We start from the raw sequence: 22437 nt of genomic DNA on the forward strand, positions 1-22437 counted from the left end.
TATATTCACAAGATAGTTCTGTGATCTTGCCCGAAACTGTTTTCTCCTTTTAAAATTATTTTAGGATTGTGTTTACTCAATTCATAAGTGTTTTTGCTTCACAGCTTTTAGTTTGAGGTTAATACAACAGTTTGTTATAATCTTGTGGATGCAGGGCATAAGTACTACAGGGCATTATCAATTAATTTATTTATGCTCAGTGGAAATATCAGATTTTTATTGGGAGCCAAGGCCATTTTAATATGCAAAAAAAATTTTTTAAATTAATTAATATTGTATCTGCCGTAGCAGTTGTCAGTTTCTAGTAGAACAACATCATTTTGTGTCACAATTGCAAAGATAGTTTGAATTTGTTAATGAGAATACAAAGGCATTAGCTTTCCGACAAACAATAACAAAAACGACCACTGTTAAAGCCATTCTACAGAGTTAGTCACAACAGGTCAACCAATCATCTCTGGTATTTGAGATGACTTGACCTTGACCTGCTGTGTGCCTTCTCCGCGACATGCACGCCTCTGGAGGAAGAAGAGACAGATAAGAATGTCAATAAAAGTTATTATTAGGACCATTCTTTCTTTCTTTGAAATTATGAATTTTTATGCCCCCACAGAGTGGGTGCATATAGCGTTGCACTTGTCCGTACGTCTCTCCGTCCGTCGGTCCGTCCGTACGTCCCGAAATCTTGTGAACGCAACTCCTCTTAAACCGGATGGCAGATTTTGCTTAAACTTTCAGGGATGAACAACCTTAATGTGTAGATGGTAGTAAAGGAAGGAATTTTTGCTGCGACCAAATTTAACAGAATTGTGGCCCTTTGTTGATTTTTTCACTATATACTATGTAGAAATTTTGTGAACGCAACTCCTCTTAAACCGGATGGCAGAGTTTGCTTAAACTTCCAGGGATGAATAACCTTAATGTGTAGATGGTAGTAAAGGAAGGAATTTTTGCTGCGACCAAATTTAACAGAATTATGGCCCTTTGTTGATTTTTTCACTATATACTTTGTAGAAATTTTGTCAACGCAACTCCTCTTAAACCGGATGGCAGATTTTGCTTAAACTTCCAGGGATGAATAACCTTAATGTGTAGATGGTAGTAAAGGAAAGGAAATTTTTGCTGCGACCAAATTTAAACAGAATTATGGCCCTTTGTTGATTTTTTCGCTATATACTATGTAGAAATTTTGTGAAACGCAACTCCTCTTAAACCGGATGGCAGATTTTGCTTAAACTTCCAGGGATGAACAACCTTAATGTGTAGATGGCAGTAAAGGAAGGAATTTTTGCTGCGACCAAATTAAACAGAATTATGGCCCTTTGTTGATTTTTTCACTATATACTATGTAGAAATTTTGTCAACGCAACTCCTCTTAAACAGGATGGCAGATTTTGCTTAAACTTCCAGGGATGAACAACCTTAATGTGTAGATGGTAGTAAAGGAAGGAATTTTTGCTGCGACCAAATTTAACAGAATTATGGCCCTTTGTTGATTTTTTCACTATATACTATGTAGAAATTTTGTGAACGCAACTCCTCTTAAACCGGATGGCAGATTTTGCTTAAACTTCCAGGGATGAATAACCTTAATGTGTAGATGGTAGTAAAGGAAGGAATTTTTGCTGCGACCAAATTTAACAGAATTATGGCCCTTTGTTGATGTTTTCACTATATACTATGTAGAAATTTTGTGAACGCAACTCCTCTTAAACCGGATGGCAGATTTTGCTTAAACTTACAGGGATGAACAACCTTAATGTGTAGATGGCAATAAAGGAAGGAATTTTTGCTACGACCAAATTAAACAGAATTATGGCCCTTTGTTGATTTTTTCACTATATACTACACTGGAGCCGCGATATAGCGCTCATCGGTATAGCGCTAATCTCAGTAGAACGCTCATATGCCTTGGCTCCCAAAAAAAAATCGTATTTTTCGCCGATTATAATTTTTTTTTCATGTATATCAATACCGCACCTTATCCACTATAACGCTTGTTCAAAGTGTCAGTCGAGTGCAATAAACAGTCATAATTACGTCACTCATGATAAGAAGGTGTGAAGTCATACACAGGTAAGCGTTAATCCGCTCTTTTGTTCATTTTGAACTGTTGATCAGTCAGGTATCAAACTGTTAGCTAAAACATGCAAACACCGAAGAGTTAAGCAAATCACCTAAGCGTACAATTAATTTTAAAAAGCAATTACTTTCGATTTATCGGCAAAAAAGTTGTTGAGGATGACTGATTTTTTCACAAGAGACAGCAGGAAAGACGATTAATTTAGTCCCATCCACTAGGTATCAATTTTCATGACCACACATAACACACGTTAACACCGCTGTTTTACTGGAAATTTATAAACAATTGTACATTCGTGGTTTATATTTTTTAATTTGTAAATTTCATGTTTATATTAAAGATATTCAGTAATGCTTTATAAAATAATTAATAATAATACATAAAAAAGCTTGGACTGATATCCATTGGAAGGTAAGTAAACATTCATTTCCACTAACAAGCGTTATATGTTTCGGCGATGGGTGGGGTAATGCGATATTTTCGTTATATAATTACACAATGAGCGTTATAAAAAGTTACTCGTTACAACGCTGTCTTGAGATCATGGACCCCAACATGAGCGCTATATCGCGGCTCCAGTGTATGTAGAAATTTTGTCAACGCAACTCCTCTTAAACAGGATGGCAGATTTTGCTTAAACTTCCAGGGATGAACAACCTTAATGTGTAGATGGTAGTAAAGGAAGGAATTTTTGCTGCGGCCAAATTTAACAGAATTATGGCCCTTTGTTGATTTTTTCACTATATACTATGTAGAAATTTTGTGAACGCAACTCCTCTTAAACCGGATGGCAGATTTTGCTTAAACTTCCAGGGATGAATAACCTTAATGTGTAGATGGTAGTAAAGGAAGGAATTTTTGCTGCGACCAAATTTAACAGAATTATGGCCCTTTGTTGATTTTTAGTTTTCAACTTGTGGCACATGTAGTCCAAAAAATATTTGACCTAGAGTCATAAGATTTACAGAACAGTGGCGTGTGGGGGCATCCGTGTCCTATGGACACATTTCTAGTTTTTCTTAAATTGCCAACAATTAATTACTTATTATAATAATTTTACAAACACAAATTCTTTTATACCATGTACAAACAGTACATTGTACATCATAATGTATATTAGCATCTTTAGTTTATAATGAATAATTTTAATAGTTGTTTGACTACTTGGATTTTTCATTAACTTGAAATCTGGTATAATATACATGTATAACAGTTAAAGTTTTCAATGGATTGAAAGATTATGATGTTATCTGTTTATCAACCAAAAAATCTCTTACAAGCAGATTAAAATTACTAATTTCAATATTCTACCATTTTGTTAACAAAAGAATGAAATTTGTTTTTACTTTTTAATATAAAAATGTAAAATCAACATAATAACATATGTACTTAAGGATTATGATAAGTTAGTCTGATATAATTGAACTCTAAAGTCTGTTACAAAAATATTCAGGTGAACTGACAATAAATTCCATAAAGAGCTATTCCATTTGAACTAGAGCATTGAAACTCTGTAAAATTATCTCAGAGTAAGGACTGGGTTGTCAAAGGTCAAGGTTACAGTAAATGTGTTTGGTTGTTACCAATACAATCCTTTTGAGACAGGAAGTAGTTTCCCCTCATTTCATCAATAGTTGGAGAAGGCACAGACATCAAATATTGAAAACATTTATAGCTTGATGTCTGAAGGGATTCTGTGACCTCTGTTGATATAAGAGCTCAATGTCATGAATTTTTTAACATTAAATTTTGTAAATTTCAAATATAAATTTTTAATTACACTTTTTATTTATTGAAGATTTTGAATTATGGCCAAAGACCAGCAGGCTTTTGTTGAAAAAAAGAAGTATAGTATATTTATATTCGTACAGTGATAAGCTTTTGGGAAGATTCAGGAAGGGGAAATTTTGATGTAATTCAGTTACATTAATTTAGTGTCAAATTTTAAAAGTTTATATATATATAGCATTGTTAATACATATAATACTATGATATACATGTATTAATTTATCAGGTCAGTTAGAAATTTACTTCTATAAAGAATATTATAGGTGTCAGCTTCCCTTATTGTCACCGAGTTTAATCAGCCATAGAGTTTATGCTTGATTTATGTGTAGAAATGCTTATTTACCTATAGTGAGATTGGTTATTCAATTTTTGTTGCTACTGTACATAAGAAAAATACACGAAACCAACATCTATGTTTTTACATCAAATGGTATTATATTTTGACTGAATTTGAAAACAAATTAAATGATGAACATAGTTTTGTTTTTCAGAATATGGTCTCCCTGTTGACAGTAATCTGAAAAAGTCATTTAAAGAGGTGTATGGAAAAGGTAACAGTTTTTGTTGATTTTTGCTCTTTGGGCCATCCTTAAAAAAATGTTTGTTTGCAGTAACCCGACCCAGAATTTTCAAGGTGGGTAGGTAGGTCAATTTTTTTTTTTTATTGAACTGTACTCCCAAAAAAACATTGAATTTCAAAATGCAGGACAAAATACATGTATATGCTTTGATAATCTGGTAACAATTAATAAATTGATAACTGAATTCTTATTTAATAAAAACTACATTTTATTTCTTCTATTAACTTTAAAAGAACAAAAACAAAGCACAAGGCATAATTTTCTGATTCAAAAAAAATTTTTTTTTTTTCCAGACCATGAAAAAAAATTTGAGTAGGGGCAAATTTTGTGAATTTGTCGTGTTACTGCAAACAAACATTTTTTTAAGGATGGCCTTGGCCTCATTTTCTGCATTTAATATTGAACCAAAATATAGAAAAATATGATTAGTGTAACGTTTTGACATTTTTACTTAGCTTTGTTTTGATTAAAGATTATCATTTACTCAAATGATATTAGTGTTACTTAAGTATTATGTTATTTGTTTATATTGCGACAATGTATTTTAGTTTACGGTACTTTACAATATACGTTTGGTATATACGTATTTTCAATGAACGTTTGAAATCATATAATGTAATAAACCTCTCAGTGATTATGATCATTCTAATCAACCAATGAAAATAAAGTCATGCTTGAGCGATCATCTCAGCAGGTATAAATACGGCGATTTCAGCAAGATTATTCAGTCTGCAGAGGAATTCACCGGGACCAGGTTACTTTATGTAATTGAAGCCTCGCTTCATACATAGAGGATAATTTCGTCTACCTAACTGAAGCCTAGCTTCATAGGTAGAAAAGAAAGAATTGTCAAAACTAAATACCCTTGTTTATCCAATTGAAGCCTAGCTTCATGGATATAGTGTCGTTATAGTTTAGATGTGAAATTGTATTTGACTCTGGGTACTTATAGACCACCACATTTCCTGAAAGCCTCGCTATCAGAGAAGTGGTAACATATAGGTATTAAAAATCCAGAGGTAGATTTAAAACGAATAAGATTTGTATAGTTGGAACTTTGTTATAGATCCCTACCAGCAGCTTATCTTCCTATCTAATAGAAGCCTCGCTTCATAGATAGGGAGGTGGTTGCTGGACTATAGGAAATTATCGGGTTGCAGCGTGATATCTATAGTTTTCAATAATTTTATAGTGTTATATTGTAAACATCATCTTTACTATATTGAGCCTTTTTGAGAATTTAATAGTGTATTTCGGAGTGTTAATTCAAGCTGATTGTTTATAATATTTGATCATTTAAGAATCATTTGTATCTAATCAAACGGCAGGTAGCCCAAAGAAAAATTAATAATATATTTGTGTACATCCGCTCGGTACACGTTACAAAAATTGGTGGCAGCGGTGGGATTATTTAGATAAGAACACCATTATCTAGACTCACGCGTTAAAATAAATTTTCGTTAAAAATGGCTGAGAGTAAAGGTTATAGTTATGAGAAAGAGCTGACATTGTTACACGAAAAACTTAGAGAATTACAGCACCAAAATGAAGCTTTGAAATTGCAGAATGAAATATCAATACTTGAAAGACAGATTGACAGTATGCAGTTATCTTTTCAAAACCAATATGACTCAAACTATGAAGACAAACAAACGTCAACACCGAAATTTTTAACAAGACAATATGCAACACCTCTATCAGAAAGAAGGCGACGTTTATTACCACCGACCCCAGATAAAAAGCCCTTTAAAATAGAAAGTGTCTTAACCCCATTAGCTGAAAAACAAAGGTTTACGGAATCTCCTTGTGGCTTAGATTTAAATTATCCGAGAGATCGATTTGTTACTTTTCGAAAGAGAAAATCACAACCAGCAAATAAAACAGAGTCCTTACACAGCAACATACAAATGGATACTTCAAATTCAACAGAAATGAAACGTGATCCTAAAAACTCAAATTCAAAACGAAGTGTTATGATGAAGCCAGCTACGTATGATGGAACTAGCTCATGGATAGATTATAAAGCGCATTTTGAAGCATGTTCAGAAATAAATCAATGGACAAACAAAGAAAAAGGTCTTTATTTATCTGTTTCATTAAGAGGTCAAGCTCAAGGTGTATTTGGCGATCTGACAAGCAAATCACCAAATTATGATGAACTTGTATTAGCTTTAGAAGAAAGGTTTTCACCACCCAATCAAACCGAATTATATAGAGCTCAACTAAGAGAAAGAAGACAAAAAGCTACAGAATCTTTATCTGAGATGGGGCAGGACATAAGACGTTTGACTAATTTAGCATACCCTTCAGCACCATCAGATGTGAAAGAGACTTTAGCGAAGGAACAATTTATAGATTATTTGGTTAACTCGGATATGAGGCTTAGAATTAAACAAGCTCGTCCTACTAGCTTGAATGAAGCAGTAAGACACGCTGTTGAGCTTGAGGCTTTCAACAGGGCGGAACGAAAATCCAATGAAACTCGTGGTTATATGAGAAAATTAAATTCTGACGATTATGATAGTCAGAAAAGTCAAGAAGACAAATTAGATAGCCTGATAAAATTAGTAGAGGAAATGAAGAATATGTTAGCAATGTTTCGACGCCAAAATAATTTTAAAATGTTTGATAAAGGAAACATAGATACATCCCAGCGAAATCAAAAATAATAGAATGTCTTCTAGAACATTTGCTTATGGGTTGAATATAAAGTATTTGAAATGTTATGAATGTGGTAAGGACGGTCATAATAAATACAATTGTCGAAAATTCATTAGTAGATCAAAACGAAAAATTAATGTGTTAGAGAAAGATTGTGAAAATTTGTCTGATTCGTGTGGTTCAGGGTTATTTGTTGAAGCTACAATAAATGGCATCAAAACTGATTGTTTAATTGATACTGGTGCAACACTTTCAATGATTTCCTCAAGTTTTATAGATAGATGTCAGTTTCCAGTAAATCTAGAACCGTTTGTTACAAACATTGTAAATGCCTCTGGAAAACCGTTAGAAATTAAAGGTAGGGTACATTTAGATATGAAATTGAATGATGAAATTTCAACAAATCCTTTCATAGTTTCTGACATAGAGGAAGATGCAATATTAGGATTAGATTTTATGACAGCAAGAAATATTGTAATAGATGTTTCGAATAATCAGTTAACAGCCAATGGTAAAAAGATGAAAATAAATTGTAAAGGTCCGATTGGTTGTAACCGCGTGATTTGTCATTTTTGTGGAATAAAATTTAAAAAGAAAGCTTATATAAGACAGCACTGTAGAAGAATACATAGTTCTGGAATATAAATATAAATGAGATTCGAAGTGTGTGTATGCCAAATCTAATTGTTAGAGGCAGCTTAAAACATATTTTGTAAGTTCATGCGGGGCGCATGTAAAACGGAGGCGTGGGTAGTGTAACGTTTTGACATTTTTACTTAGCTTTGTTTTGATTAAAGATTATCATTTACTCAAATGATATTAGTGTTACTTAAGTATTATGTTATTTGTTTATATTGCGACAATGTATTTTAGTTTACGGTACTTTACAATATACGTTTGGTATACGTATTTTCAATGAACGTTTGAAATCATATAATGTAATAAACCTCTCAGTGATTATGATCATTCTAATCAACCAATGAAAATAAAGTCATGCTTGAGCGATCATCTCAGCAGGTATAAATACGGCGATTTCAGCAAGATTATTCAGTCTGCAGAGGAATTCACCGGGACCAGGTTACTTTATGTAATTGAAGCCTCGCTTCATACATAGAGGATAATTTCGTCTACCTAACTGAAGCCTAGCTTCATAGGTAGAAAAGAAGAATTGTCAAAACTAAATACCCTTGTTTATCCAATTGAAGCCTAGCTTCATGGATATAGTGTCGTTATAGTTTAGATGTGAAATTGTATTTGACTCTGGGTACTTATAGACCACCACATTTCCTGAAAGCCTCGCTATCAGAGAATTGGTAACATATAGGTATTAAAAATCCAGAGGTAGATTTAAAACGAATAAGATTTGTATAGTTGGAACTTTGTTATAGATCCCTACCAGCAGCTTATCTTCCTATCTAATAGAAGCCTCGCTTCATAGATAGGGAGGTGGTTGCTGGACTATAGGAAATTATCGGGTTGCAGCGTGATATCTATAGTTTTCAATAATTTTATAGTGTTATATTGTAAACATCATCTTTACTATATTGAGCCTTTTTGAGAATTTAATAGTGTATTTCGGAGTGTTAATTCAAGCTGATTGTTTATAATATTTGATCATTTAAGAATCATTTGTATCTAATCAAACGGCAGGTAGCCCAAAGAAAAATTAATAATATATTTGTGTACATCCGCTCGGTACACGTTACAGAAAAATATGATTAGTGCGGGGAGTATTTAGATTTAGCATTGTTTGTCCTTCTGTCCATTCTCTTGTTTTGCATATACATTGTAGCTCAAAAAGTGTTTGACCTAGAGTCATGAAACTACAGGAATAAGTATTGGTTAGCATGTATAATTGTGCACTTGGATGTTTTCGTATGTATTTATTCAGTATTTGTAGAGTTATTGCCCTTGACTTACTGAAATTTGCAATTTTCAACTTGTGTTAATGTAGCTGAAAAAGTATTTTTCCTAGGGTCATGAAACTTTACATTATGTAATGCTGTGAACTTGGGGTTTTGCTTGTGTATAATGGATTTGTTATGTTTCATTTGAGTTGTGACCCTTGACTTAGTAAATTTATATTTACAATTTTCAACTTGTGTCACATGTAGCTCTAAAAGTACTTGACCTGTAGTCGTGAAACTTTACAGTAATGCTGATCAGCATGTGTGAGTGTGCACCTGGGTGTTTGCTTGTTGATTTAATCAGTATGTTTAGAGTTATTTCCGTTGACTTAGTAAAAATTTGCAATTTTTAACTTGTGTCGCATGAAGCTCATAAAGTATTTAACATAGGGTCATGAAACTTATAGGAATGTTGGTCAGCATGTGTAGTTGTATATTTTCATTTGTGAAAAATGCTTAAGACATTTACAATATATATGTACAAATATAATTATAATAATGTATTTTTACCTTCTTAATCAGCATTTGGAAGAACACTGCCTTAAAGCATTTCATTTATACATAATTGTTGTTGTTATTAACTTGGTAATTTGCCTTCCCATTATAGTATGACATGTATATCAGAAATTGGCTTGAAAGATTTGTGTGTATTACATTGTACACTGTAGATGTCCCAAACTGGTTATTGTTTTGATGATATTGTTTCTATTAGGTGCCCACTGATCCTAATATTATCCTTCAGCTTGAAATAATGAGTAATGTTGTGAGAAAGAGATCTAAAGAAAAAATTGAAATAAGAATTAGAAGTTACATGTATTTCTCTTCTTAAATATTGAAAAACTTCTTTTTATGTCTCCTAAGCCTTTATAATGGAAAATATTTCATATATCATTTATTTTAGTTCTACATAAGTATGGTTTCACAATTGGCTTGTGGAGAAACAGCACAACTTGCTATGGAGGAGTTGTACACATATGGGTATGATACCTAAAACTTTGAAAATTTATTAGTCCCCTACCGGTTTACTGGAGGGGATTTTAGGTTTACCATCCGTCTGTCTGTCTGTCTGTCCGCACTCACAGGAGAGTAATTATGTGGCTAGAGGGACAATAGGTAACTGTTCTTTCTCTTTGATGTCATTCATTCCGTAATGCTTTTATGTGGCTATTTTCTTTTGTGTGGCTAAAAAGAACAATAGAGAGAACAATAGAGTAGGTACATAATTACTGTCCTGTGAGAACTTCCGTCTGTCTGTCTGTCAGTCCGTCCGTCCACAAAACTGGATCCCGTGATAACTTGAAAAGTACTGAAAATATTTTTATGAAACTTGATATATGGATAGATGGCAGTATGGAGATTATGCACGTCTTTTTCTTTTCTTCCTATGTTGAAAATTCTGGTTGCTATGGCAACACATAGACTGAAAATATGGCAAATTTTACACATAAACTGAATCCGGTGATAACTCAAAAAGTACTGGAAATATTTTTATGAAACTTGACATATGGGTAGATGGCAGTCTTGAGATTATGCATGTCTTATCTGTTCTTCCTATTTTGAAAAATATTGGTTGCCTTGGCAACAAATAGGCTTAAAACATGGCAAATATAACAATATTTGTGATTAGTCAAAAAGAGCTGAATTTTTTTTATGAAATTGCATCTTTAATTCAAGAGTTATCTCCTCTTTAAGAATTTTGCTTTTAAAAATGTTATTTTTGGTAACAGGGATGTTTCAAATATTAACTTTAGAGTGTCCTTCAGTCTGGCCAGATATGCTTAAGTATGATGGTGGGATGTCCATAGCCAAAGACTACAAACCACTTGCCTTTCACCGCTGTAGGTTCAACTCTCGCCAGAAACTTTGAATTCTTTCATTTGAGAAAGCTATCCAGCTAGCTTAAAGCACTTGAATTTGAAACGGTGATTCTGCGACCAAATTTAACAGAATTATGGCCCTTTGTTGATTTTTTCACTATATACCATATAGAAATTTTGTGAACGAAACTCCTCTTAAACCGGATGGCAGATTTTGCTTAAACTTCCAGGGATGAACAACCTTAATGTGTAGATGGAAGGAAAGGAAGGAATTTTTGATGCGACCAAATTTAACAGAATTATGGCCCTTTGTTGATTTTTTCACTATATACCATATATAATTATGTTGTCAGTGGGGGCGTCTGTGTCCAATGGACACAGTTCTAGTTAAAATTTTGTTACATTATTTAAGTTCATCTCTTTGTTATAAATATAGTACATGACTGTTGCAATGAGAACATAAAAAATACATGTCCAAAGTATTTTTTTATATAAATTATTGTCTAAATGTGAAATTCCAACAGTACATGTGATGATGATGCATTAAAGTTTTCTCTCCGTAAAGGTAAAAAAAATGTTAGTTAAAAATAAATCTTCAAATAAAATCAGTCACTTTTATTTTTATATTTTTGTTTAGTATACTAAAGAGGGAGATATTTTAGCAGAAGAACTATTCAGTCAAAAAGATGTCCGTGAAGAGTTGAAACAAAAACATTTATTCTGCATGTCATTGAATGAGAACAGGAAAGTGGTAAAAGAGTGGTTAGCAGATTGTTTATGTCCGCAGCCTTGTGAGATATATTTAGACAAGGTAAGTGACATCAATGTCTATAGCTCCTGAGCCAAAGGTTATAAAGAATTTATCTTAGCTCAAACTAAAATCTTGGGTATTTAATTTGATAATAATGTCTTGCAGGATGAGTAAAAAAAAAATTTGTATTTTGTTTTTGTACTAAGCTGTAATTGTCATTATTTTGTATCTAAATAAAATCTCTGAAATTATTTTATACACGGATATACAGTCTGACCCCGGTTATTCGACAACCCTTTATTCGAATACCCGGCATTATCCGAAGTAGAGCGACGGTCCTGTTTTTATCTCTATATAAATCAATATAAATACGAGCGTATTATTCGAAATGCATTATCCGAATACCTCCTATTTTTCGAAGTAAAATTTCGGTCCCGATTTTACAATTATGAAAGAATTTCACACCTATTATTCGAAGTCATCCTAATTATTATTCGAAGCCAGACTAATTGGCGCAGATCCACTCGCTGAAAGGTCGACTTGTGAAAAATATCAACAGTCATGCCTGTATTTAGACAATAATGATAATAACTCTTTGTGTGTTTTTCAATTAACTTGAATACCGAAAATGAAAAGCTATGCACCGTGTCCGATTTTGTTACTGTTATTGCTTGAAAATGACAGCAATAATTTTCATACATACCGTATATGTAAATTTGTCAAAACATCCAAAACATTTTTTCATTAATTGTAACGCTACACGGGAGCCTTTAGCATAATCAAAATACCAGAGTTTAGCTGTAAATACCTTAGTGACAACACGGCCAATATCAAGGCTTTGCGAGAAAACGAAACGATACATAATGTAGAATAAAATGCAAGTATTTATGTCTTCAATGTCAATAAAATAATTTTAACGCATCTTTTCTTTAATACATGTATTTATTTTCTCAATTGATTACAGGAAGTAAGTGTGTTGTAAACGGTAGTTTTGCTATGATTGGTCAAAGTGGAGAAGTTTTTCGTCTATCACAATATTCCGATTTCGTTTATTCGAACCCATTGATTATTCGAAGTAAATATTCAGTCCCAGGCACTTCGAATAAACGGAGTTGGACTGTAGTTTTCAACATAAGTATTTTTCCGAAAACATGCAATTTGTTTTTGGCTATGGCTAAATCACTGACATAATTACTGAAGAGTCGAATATACGAGGGCTGTTCAAAAAGTTCTTGGACTGCGGCTCTACTGTTCACATCTTTTAATTTGCGTATATGATTTTACAAGAGACATATACGAAAATATGTCCTTATGTAACAGTGAAAAAATCAAATCAATATGTTTACAAATTACAATTCTGTGACAGTTACAAATCACAAGGGGTGCACAATCCGGCGCACGCTGATGACGAAACAAAATGACGTTCGTGACGTCCCAATATAAATGAAACATTTTACCAGCGACATTTTTTCTTTTTAGTGTTCAATATCTGCGGATCATATACCAAAACCATTTTTCTGTGTGTGATGATGACCCGAGATATAAAGTGGTTCATCTTTTCGCTCCATTCTCCGTATAAAGGTCCGAGTGCCGCATACTTTCCGCTCGATATCGGGATTTTTGAGTAATCTCGACACTTAACGGACATTGTTATTAAGTTTAATTCAATTGTTGATTTATAGTATCAATTTGAAACCGCCCTCGTCCGATCTTTAAACAATATGATTATCAATGATAAAGAACAACATTTTATCAACTGACAATTATTTTATGCGGTAAATCTACTGAATACCGGTTAGCATTAGTTATCAAACGGACCAGAGTAAATACACGTAATACAAAAAATAACTACAATTATTTATTGTAAATACGCATATATCCTGGTGAATGAAATTTTTTTTAATTAAAATTAAATTGTTTTGTCAGAATTGAATGCAAAGATCCGATGCATAAATTGAATATGTCGGACATCTCACAAACCTTTCTGGACTTCTGTAGATCTTTTGCAATTGACGTTACAAACGTCCCAACAATTTGCCGCTAAAATTCTCCGTCGCCCTTTCTGTCTGTGAGCATGTATTTGCCGTATTTAAATCGCTTGTGCGACCTGAAACCAAGAGACTTGCTCGCCAACTCATTGTTATTAGTTAATTTAATCACCTGATAAAATATGAAAGAGTATCCCACATTTATTGGTAAAAATTTCCGAAAGAGCAAATTTCTAGTTTTTAACGGGCTTTATACTTCCCAACTTACCCGTCTGTCTACTACTGTTCAAAAAACTGTTTGTTTAGCTATACAATGTTCAATCGACGTCAAATTTCAGATTTATGCCATTTAAATACTATTAGATGATTACTTGTAATTTACTTCATAAAACAATCATTCAGTTTGTTTCAACATTTGTTTATATTTAAACATTATATGAAAATTTCGGCGTGCGCCGATGTTGCGTTGCCATGGTTATTAAAGTGCACATAACTCGTAAAGGAAACAAAAGTTTACAATAAAAGTATATCATACTTTTAGAAATAAAGACACTCTTTCGATTCATATCCACTAAGGGTGTTTTTATGAACCAAGTAAAAAATGACAGCAAAAATCCACGAACTTTTTGAACATACCTCGTATGTACTCCTTGTAAATATGTGCGGCAATTTTTATGTCTCTTAAATTATTGTAAAAAAATACAAAATGTATTGAGTGACAACTAACGAAATTAAATTTTTTTTTGCATTCACTTGCCCTGCCAGTTGTATATTCATTGAGCTTTTATCGCAATAGTCTGCATGATCAATTTTTTAAGGAGTGCGCTTTAGTCAAAATACATGTAATAAAGTTTTTAAATCTATAACTGTAAGATTGAATCTAATAAATCATGTTATTAAATGTCACATGTTTGCTTTGATTTACAATATTTTAAAAAATGTGTATTTTCTTTAAGCATGTTATTTACATTATTATGACATAATGTGACTAAGTATTATTATAATTATGTTTATCATCACCTAAGTGCAATAACTGATTAACTCCTATTAAATTTAGAAGGACTTAATTCGTTACTGTACTAAGGTGATGTTATGATATGTTGCAGGATAGTTATGATTCAAACAAGTTTTGTGTTTTTCAAGAAGAAAGAAATAAGTCTAAAGAAGAGAAGGAAAAGGTTTGTTTGTAAAATACAATTTGTTCTATAAATAGTACTCCTCTTAAACATAAACATTAAAGGAACTCCACTGAGGTTTAAAAGCTTCAAAAAATAAAAAAATTGAATTTCTTATATAGATCAGCTGTGTCACTTAAAACAGAAAGATGCAAACGATAATTAAGAAATATACTCGGAAATATTTTTTTGCCATTCTTAGCCTGATTAGATTGAAAATACAACGATTCTCAAATTTTGATCATTTTTCACCATTTGAGTAATTATTCCAGAAAAACTGAGTGAGCGAGTGATCTGAAAATTTGGACACAAGTTATTGGTCTAGACCAATATATAATGGAACATGAATGTCGAAAAATTATTTTCAGCCTCGTCATGTCAAAAAACCTCAGTGGAATTCCTTTAGGGGCCAGTTACACAGACGGTCGGTCCCCAATTGGTCATTTAATTTTAAATTTACTCGCTGTTATGATCGGTTGTCATGCGTGATTTTATTTCTGGTTTTCTGTGTAAACGGCCATCGGTGACAGAAAGCAAACTCAAACGGGGTTGGATCGGTGATAAAAATGCTGAAATACTATCGGTTTTTATCGTTTGTAAATCGGAGCTAAATCGGGCGTAACGCTGATTAATCGGTGTTTGATAGCTAGTCATCAGTGGTTAAACACTCTCCGTCAGATATGGCCGGTGATTCATGTTTGGTTATCTTTGTCCGATCAGCGATATCGGTGATTCAGAGCTTGCATATCTCGAGATATTGGTTGCTGTCGATTATTTGTAAAATATTTTCACCGATCGAGAATTTTAAACATGTTTAAAAATCCCAATCGGTAATTTTTCACAGATGAAACTTATCTTTCCCCAATAGCAGTTGATAGGTGGAAAACAGGTGACCAATAGGTGATATCGGTGTTAAATACGTGTCATCAGTTCACTCAATAATTTGGCTAAAAAAACTACTGATCAATCACCGATGGCTCTGTGTAACTGGGGTGTTAAGAACATAATTTCTTTCAAGTTTGTGTTACATTTATACAGAGACACCATGAGTATTGCCACTAATTACCTGTCAACATCAAATAACAATAACATGAAACGATAAACAATGTCTCGAAAGTTATTTTAAGTTTTAAATGAATTGTTATAAGTGAAAAAAAAAGATATTTCAAGATGCAAGTACACTGTTAATATTGTTGTTGTTTATTAGCATACATGTATTATTATTACTTGAAGAAAATTAAGAGATGTGAATGTTTGGCAAATGTCTGTCTTCTGTTCACATTAAAACTGTTCACATTACTGATTATCAAAATTTAATGGTCGAGTAGTTTCTATAGGTCACAGACTTTAAATCACTTACATCTCATCACTGTATGTTCCAGTCGCAGGAATGTAGGATTCTCTCAGGAGAAATTATTTAGGACCACATAGCTTATGGCAGATTGTGATTCTACCACGGTATCTGCTTCTGCTTGAGACACTGCATGGAGGGGCATTAATACCTCCACCTGAAAAGCTGGAATATTGCTGTCTGACCTATTTGGTTTCATATGACTGAAAACTTATCAAAAGAGATGTTAACTAAGAATTATTCTACATGGTTTGAGAGCAATTAAGAATTATCATGTTTTTCTATGTATAGGAGAAGTTGTTATTCCTTAAAGAGTGCCAGTTACGAGGCACGCATCGGGAGTTGTGTATGTACAAATGGCAATCCTATAAACAAAATCAGTAAGTATTCCACTGCAGGAGAAGAAAGGTCAAGATTATATAATAAAAAAGATACTAATATCACAGGCTTGATATTTGTAATATATTTGATAAAGTAGAGCTGATGTTGATTATACAACAAAATAACATTTAAGCATACCATGCTGATTACATTTTTGCCGTACCATACTGATATCATTTTTGCCATACCATGCTGATTACATTTTGATTGATTACATTTTGGCAAACCATGCTTATTACATTTTGGCATATCTTGCAGATTACATTTTGGCATGAAATACTGATTACATTTTGGCATACAATACTGATTACTTTTTGGCATACCATGCTGATTATGCCAATTACATTTTGGCATGCTATAATGATTTCATTTTGGTAGCTTAATTATATTTCAAAATATTTATTGATAAAAAAGTTTTGAATATAAAAAAAAAATTGAATACAGTAGGTATGATAGAAGGAAACACATACACATATTTTCATATTACAGGAGCAAACAGTCTTTTGAAAGAATTGACAAATCAAGGTTTGAACCTGTCAGCAAGGTTCCTATTCAGCCAGGGTTGTTTAAAGGCACGTATGGTGGACATGGCACTGAAATTGTTCATTTGTACTATGATTCTGGTGGAACTTGTGGCCATGGTCAAAAAATATCAGTAAGTTAAATGAGTGTATTAATATTTTCTATGAAGTTTGCAGGAAGGGAAAAGGATATCAGAGCCACTAGTCATGCACAAGTTGCTAAATTCTACTTGTCCTAAAAGTTACATAACTTGTTGTACATTAAATGAGTGATTTTCAAACTTAATAATGCCCTTTAGATTTTTTTTATTAAATGGATAATAAATGTATGTGGATAAGTAAGAATCTCCAGCAGGATTTGTAGGAAAATGTTGCATGCTTGATAAGATAAGACACGGTTAGAATTAAAAAAATATTTTAGGTAAACATTAACGGAAATAAACCAGAAACCAAGCTGTGTGTTCGGTATGTGTATACAATGCACAATATAAACCAAGTTGATGCAAAAGGCAAAAATTTTCTATGAAAGTTGATCTGGGACATTGAATCTAATGGTCTTTTCTCAAGGCTGATGGAAAAGTATTCCAGTCCAGTGGGTGATTTGACAGCATGTTAAGATAATGATGACAAACATGTAGAAATAGGTATAAGAATGAAACAAACAGATGTTTCACTTTAGAGTGAAATCTCTAAGTAACTAGAATATTGATACAATTTGATATGTTCAAGTCACTGATTTTTTTTTCCTTTTATGCATTTGTCTAATGTGTATATTTTTCAGCATTGTAAAACAATGCTGTCTTTTTAAGGTAGAAAATAAGTGAATTATTCCATATATTGTAGCCTGAAAGCCTATGAAATGTTAAATATAATGTCTGATGTTATGCTAAAAAGAATGCTTTACATGTATTTGAACCAGAAAACCAGCTAAAACAGTCAATTCAATACTTGTCATTCAAATATTCCTTATCTCTAACAAAAAAAAACCAGCTGAAATAGAGTCAAATGGCCTATACAGTGATAAAACCTAACCCCAAAAAATCAGGTTAATCCTGTTTTATTTCTACAGGGTGACCCAAACGTTCCCTCAGGTGAAGTAAGTCTAAGATTTAATATAGCCAATCATATGGTGCTAGACAAAGAACAGCAACAGTTTCACGCTCTCAGACAAGAGGAGTTGGACGATGAAGTGAAATCTGCCTTCAATCATGAGAAAATGTTGCAACAACCATTCCTTATGCCATCTGATATACATATTGATGACAGAAATGCTGTCTGTCCAAAATTCTGTATAGCAAGGTAAGTATTTCTTTCAATGTTTTATTTTTTTCTCTGATTGGAGAAATTGGCAAGTGTAGGGTCACTGTGAACTTTTTTCTGACTGGAGAAATTGGAAAGTACTGGCCCACTGGTTATGAAACTTTTTTTTGAGATCTGACTTGAATCGCAGGATTTTCATTGGTCATTGCACATTCTGTGCTTGTTACTGACCAATCAAATACCTGAGATATGAGTTTTACTTTACAAAATTTCTGTATAACCTTGGATCACGGTTTATTCTGGTACAGAAATAAAGATGTTCACAAAGTAGATGCCTGTTGGTATAAGACTGAAAGTTTCAAAAAGAATATGAAACACAGTGTAACAAATTTTATTAAAATTAAAACTTGGTTTCCGCACCCTCCATTTTGTGACTGTGATGCTAGTTATGCACCTTTTATGACAATATGACGTAGCCAGTTGGGGCATTAAAATTGTATGTCAGCCTCTTGACCCTGGGTATAATGTGTTTGACCTTTGAACCTTTCTCCTGTTACAAACCATTCACCCTCATATGACACAAGTACTTGTTTAATCCAGCAATAAAGTGATCAATATAAGCTGCAAGAACTTATTTCACAATCAGACCTAAACGAGTATTGTTTGTTAAAACGGAGAAATATTGTATTGTATATTTCTTAATTTTTCATTTATACAAGTCAACTTATTTGTCATTAATATGTTATGTTATATGGTAGATTTCTACATTTTTCATTTGCTATCAGCTATAAACTAAATGAAACATTATATGTTGCAGATTTCTCGGCAAGGGTACGGTATCACCTATGGGGTATAGACATCCATCGTTGATCAATGTACATTTTATTGTGTTCGATGAAAACAAATTTGGTGTTCTATGGATAGATCTTCACTCTTTCTCATTATTTTCACGAGTAGAAGAAACCTTTCCAGCTTTGAGATGATAGTGAATGAGAGAAAAATCATCAGAGATGCAACAAATACTTCTTTTTATTGAAATCAAATACATTTTTGCCAAAAAGAAACAATTTTTCCCCCAAAAAGAAATACTTTTTTCCTAAAGATAAATACTTTTTCCTAAAAGGAAATACTTTTTCCTAAAAAAATAAAATACTTTTTCCTAGAAAGAAATACTTTTTTTTCCAAAATAAAATATTTTTTCCCAAAAAGAAATAACTTTTCCTAAAAAGAAACACTTTTTCCCAAAATTTGCATACTAAAAGTACAAAAATAAAACTCCTTAAAAGTTTCATTGTCATATTTTTGTTTGTCTTTCAAGTTTATGCATTTATTTTTCTGCCTATCTTTCCAAAACCATTGATATCTATTTTAGATTTTGAAATTTTAATGCAAATTGTTGGTTCAGATATAGTTTTACATATTGGTTACTTGAACTTCTGTGATAAAATTTTGATATAATTTTTAAAGTTTATTTGTTGTTAATTATAATTGCATTTTATATACTTACTTTATACTTTATTAAGTGATATACAGGGAATCTTTTTAATATACAGACATATGATATTTTCATTGTTTAACAACCAGGCTATGTGCATATAGACTTTATATTAAACTTCTGTTTTTTTATGCCCAGTTTGAGTGTGCATATTTTTTTTGATAAATTGTCTGTTAATTATTTATACAATTTATTGTCACTCCAACACTTAATAAGATTGTTTTAATTCCTCACACACTTCTTAATTTAATTTATTTCACAATCTCCTCCCCGCTTTCCACCGACCGCTACCCACACTGTCCCCCCCCCCCCCCCCATAAACACACATTTATCTTATCATCGTGTCATCAATATTACTTTGATATTAGTATAGTAACATGTATTGTGGCGCAATGTTTTATTCTTGCTCTAGAGGCGTTCGTGATAGAGTAGTAAAAAATAATCCAGCTGGCTTAAGGAAGGCAGATGGTCCTACCCAGGTGTAGGCTTGTGCCTGAAAAATAAATGCAGTGTATGGCACTGAAAGTCTTTTTTCTGGGCCTGTGACCATGTTAAGATTTAAGGTTCAAAATTAAAAACTCAAATATTCTCCATTGTGTATGTCATAGATTTGATATTCAATTTTAATTTGACACATGTGGACTTGAAAGAGCAAGTTGATGAAATTATTTTTGAAAAATTATTATTACAAGAGCATTTTATAGTTGAATTGATAATACAGTAAAATTCTATTTTAGAGAAAAAAATGAGACTTCTTCATAAATTGAAAGTAGCCGTGTACTTAAAACTTTATAAATGTAACAATTATCTGATGCCAAACAGCGTTACAAACATGCAGTATTAGATTTAAACATAATTATTCATGTATCTTTGTTACATATTATAAGATAAATTCTTGTTAAACCAGTACAGTATTAAGGAAATTACTTGTGTACCTTAATTTTGTTATCATTTGCTAAAAGATGTATAATGATCTGAATTGCCAATTTTGAAGAATTACGGCATTTTGTTGATGTAAATCGAGGAGATGTACAGTTTCTACAGGAATTCTTTATAACAGCTAGTTTCCAACAAATCATGTGCCTTTAATACAATAAAATGCAAAATATATATTTTATTATACATTATGTGTACTGTTAAATGCCTGCAGCCTGACTTGAATTGTAAAGTGAAAACTTTCTGGGCCACAGAATTTTTTCACGAATGTTATCAGCACTCAGTGGTCTGGGCAAAATTGAAAAGAGAATGTTTCAAAACTTTGTTTTTATAGTCTTAGAACGAATAAGTAATTATTATAACATGTAATATTCAATGTTGTAGCATATAATTATTTGCCAAGTATTCCTCTTCTTATTTTTACATTATTCTGGTACATGTATTACTAACTGATGGATTATATTTTAAAATATCAATTATTGTGTATTGGAATATTTTACATGGAAATAAAATGTAAACCTTAATATTGTTAGTGTAATTTTTATACTTATCACAATGTATATTAAGAATATGCTTCAAACACTGACCGAATCGCTTTATAAAAATAATATCTCACATTGGATGTCTTTATTGGTTGTATGGCGGGGGCATCCTTGACTTAAAGACCACTTGCTCCTCACAGAGAGACATTGGATTCTTTCATGTCAGGAACATGACGGTTTTGAAAATCTGTGGTTAAACAGTCAATTTGTGCTTGAAATATTGCTCGGAAGGAAACCTGAGGTCTTCCTCCATCAGAAAAGCTGGAAAGTCGCCATATGACCTATATTGTGTTGATACAATATAAAACCCAACCAAAACATTGGTCATGTGGCTAGCAGCAACAAGGGGAAGGGAAATAACAATGTAAAGATCATATTATGTTTTGGTTGGGTTTACTTCCCTTAGATTATTCAGCAGTTATAATAAAGTCTGCTACAATAACAGTATGTTTAACATGTACAAATCATCAAATGTAATCAACTGAAGTGGTATACATAACTGATTAATTATTTGTCAAAATTTATATAAGAACATCAATATGTTGATAGAAGACAGGTCATTGACCTCACATACTATGTACTTGTGTAAGTGTAGACTTTTATAGGCTAGCAAACATTCTGTCTTTTATCCAGGTAATTGCTCCTTCTCAGAACTTGATGGTGACCGATTAGTTAAACAAAGTAGTAGAATAAAGCTGCTAGATCATCCTAGTACTATATGTGTGTTATAATCAAGCTATTGCTTTAAAGGCTAATATTATGATGTTATAGTTACTTACAGAACAATTATTGCTGTTAATGTTTTGCTTGACTATTCAAAGAATAGGGAGAGCTGTTGTTCTCACCAAGGCATCAACTTTGGCATCACACTGGTTTAGTTTTTGCTTGTAAGTTGGTAAAGTTACTGTTGTGTAGAATTTAGGAACACTGATTGTTTAACTACTAAATCAGGTTCTGGAATACAATTTAGGAAACTACTGGTATAGAACTCAGAAACACTAGTAATTAAACTACTGGGTAGAGTTTAGGAACATGGATCAGGTAACTGTTAAGTAAATTTAAGGAATACTGGTTTGGTTTCTAATGTTTAATTATTCAGAATCACTGTTTGGGTTACTACTTGTATAGAATTTTGGAACATGTAAGGTTACTATTGGTATAGAAGTCAGGAACTCTGGTAAGGTAACTATACCAGTATAA

The 22437-nt window shown here is 32.4% G+C and overlaps 1 protein-coding gene across 1 annotated transcript; it reads left to right on the plus strand.

Moving 5' to 3' along the window:
* The first annotated feature begins 4330 nt into the window (after positions 1–4330).
* Positions 4331–20756, plus strand: LOC132747736 (F-box only protein 31-like). The gene is made up of 8 exons (XM_060737229.1): positions 4331–4422; positions 9922–9998; positions 11475–11648; positions 14683–14754; positions 16394–16482; positions 16973–17138; positions 18074–18303; positions 19082–20756. Exons 3-8 carry the CDS (start codon positions 11562–11564, stop codon positions 19245–19247), a joined length of 810 nt encoding a protein of 269 aa, XP_060593212.1. The 5' UTR covers positions 4331–4422; positions 9922–9998; positions 11475–11561; the 3' UTR covers positions 19248–20756.
* Positions 20757–22437: the final 1681 nt, after the last annotated feature.

Source organism: Ruditapes philippinarum, unplaced genomic scaffold (genome assembly GCF_026571515.1).
Source record: "Ruditapes philippinarum isolate M1 unplaced genomic scaffold, ASM2657151v2 ctg9364_1_1_1_1, whole genome shotgun sequence".
Taxonomy (NCBI): Eukaryota; Metazoa; Mollusca; class Bivalvia; order Venerida; family Veneridae; genus Ruditapes; species Ruditapes philippinarum.

Coding starts and splice junctions, on each gene's coding strand:
- LOC132747736 (XM_060737229.1), top strand. CDS start 11,562: ATGTCATTGAATGAGAACAGGAAAGTGGTAAAAGAGTGGTTAGCAGAT. Junction 16,483..16,972: donor CAATCCTATAAACAAAATCA/GTAAGTATTCCA, acceptor TTCATATTACAG/GAGCAAACAGTCTTTTGAAA. Junction 18,304..19,081: donor CCAAAATTCTGTATAGCAAG/GTAAGTATTTCT, acceptor TATATGTTGCAG/ATTTCTCGGCAAGGGTACGG.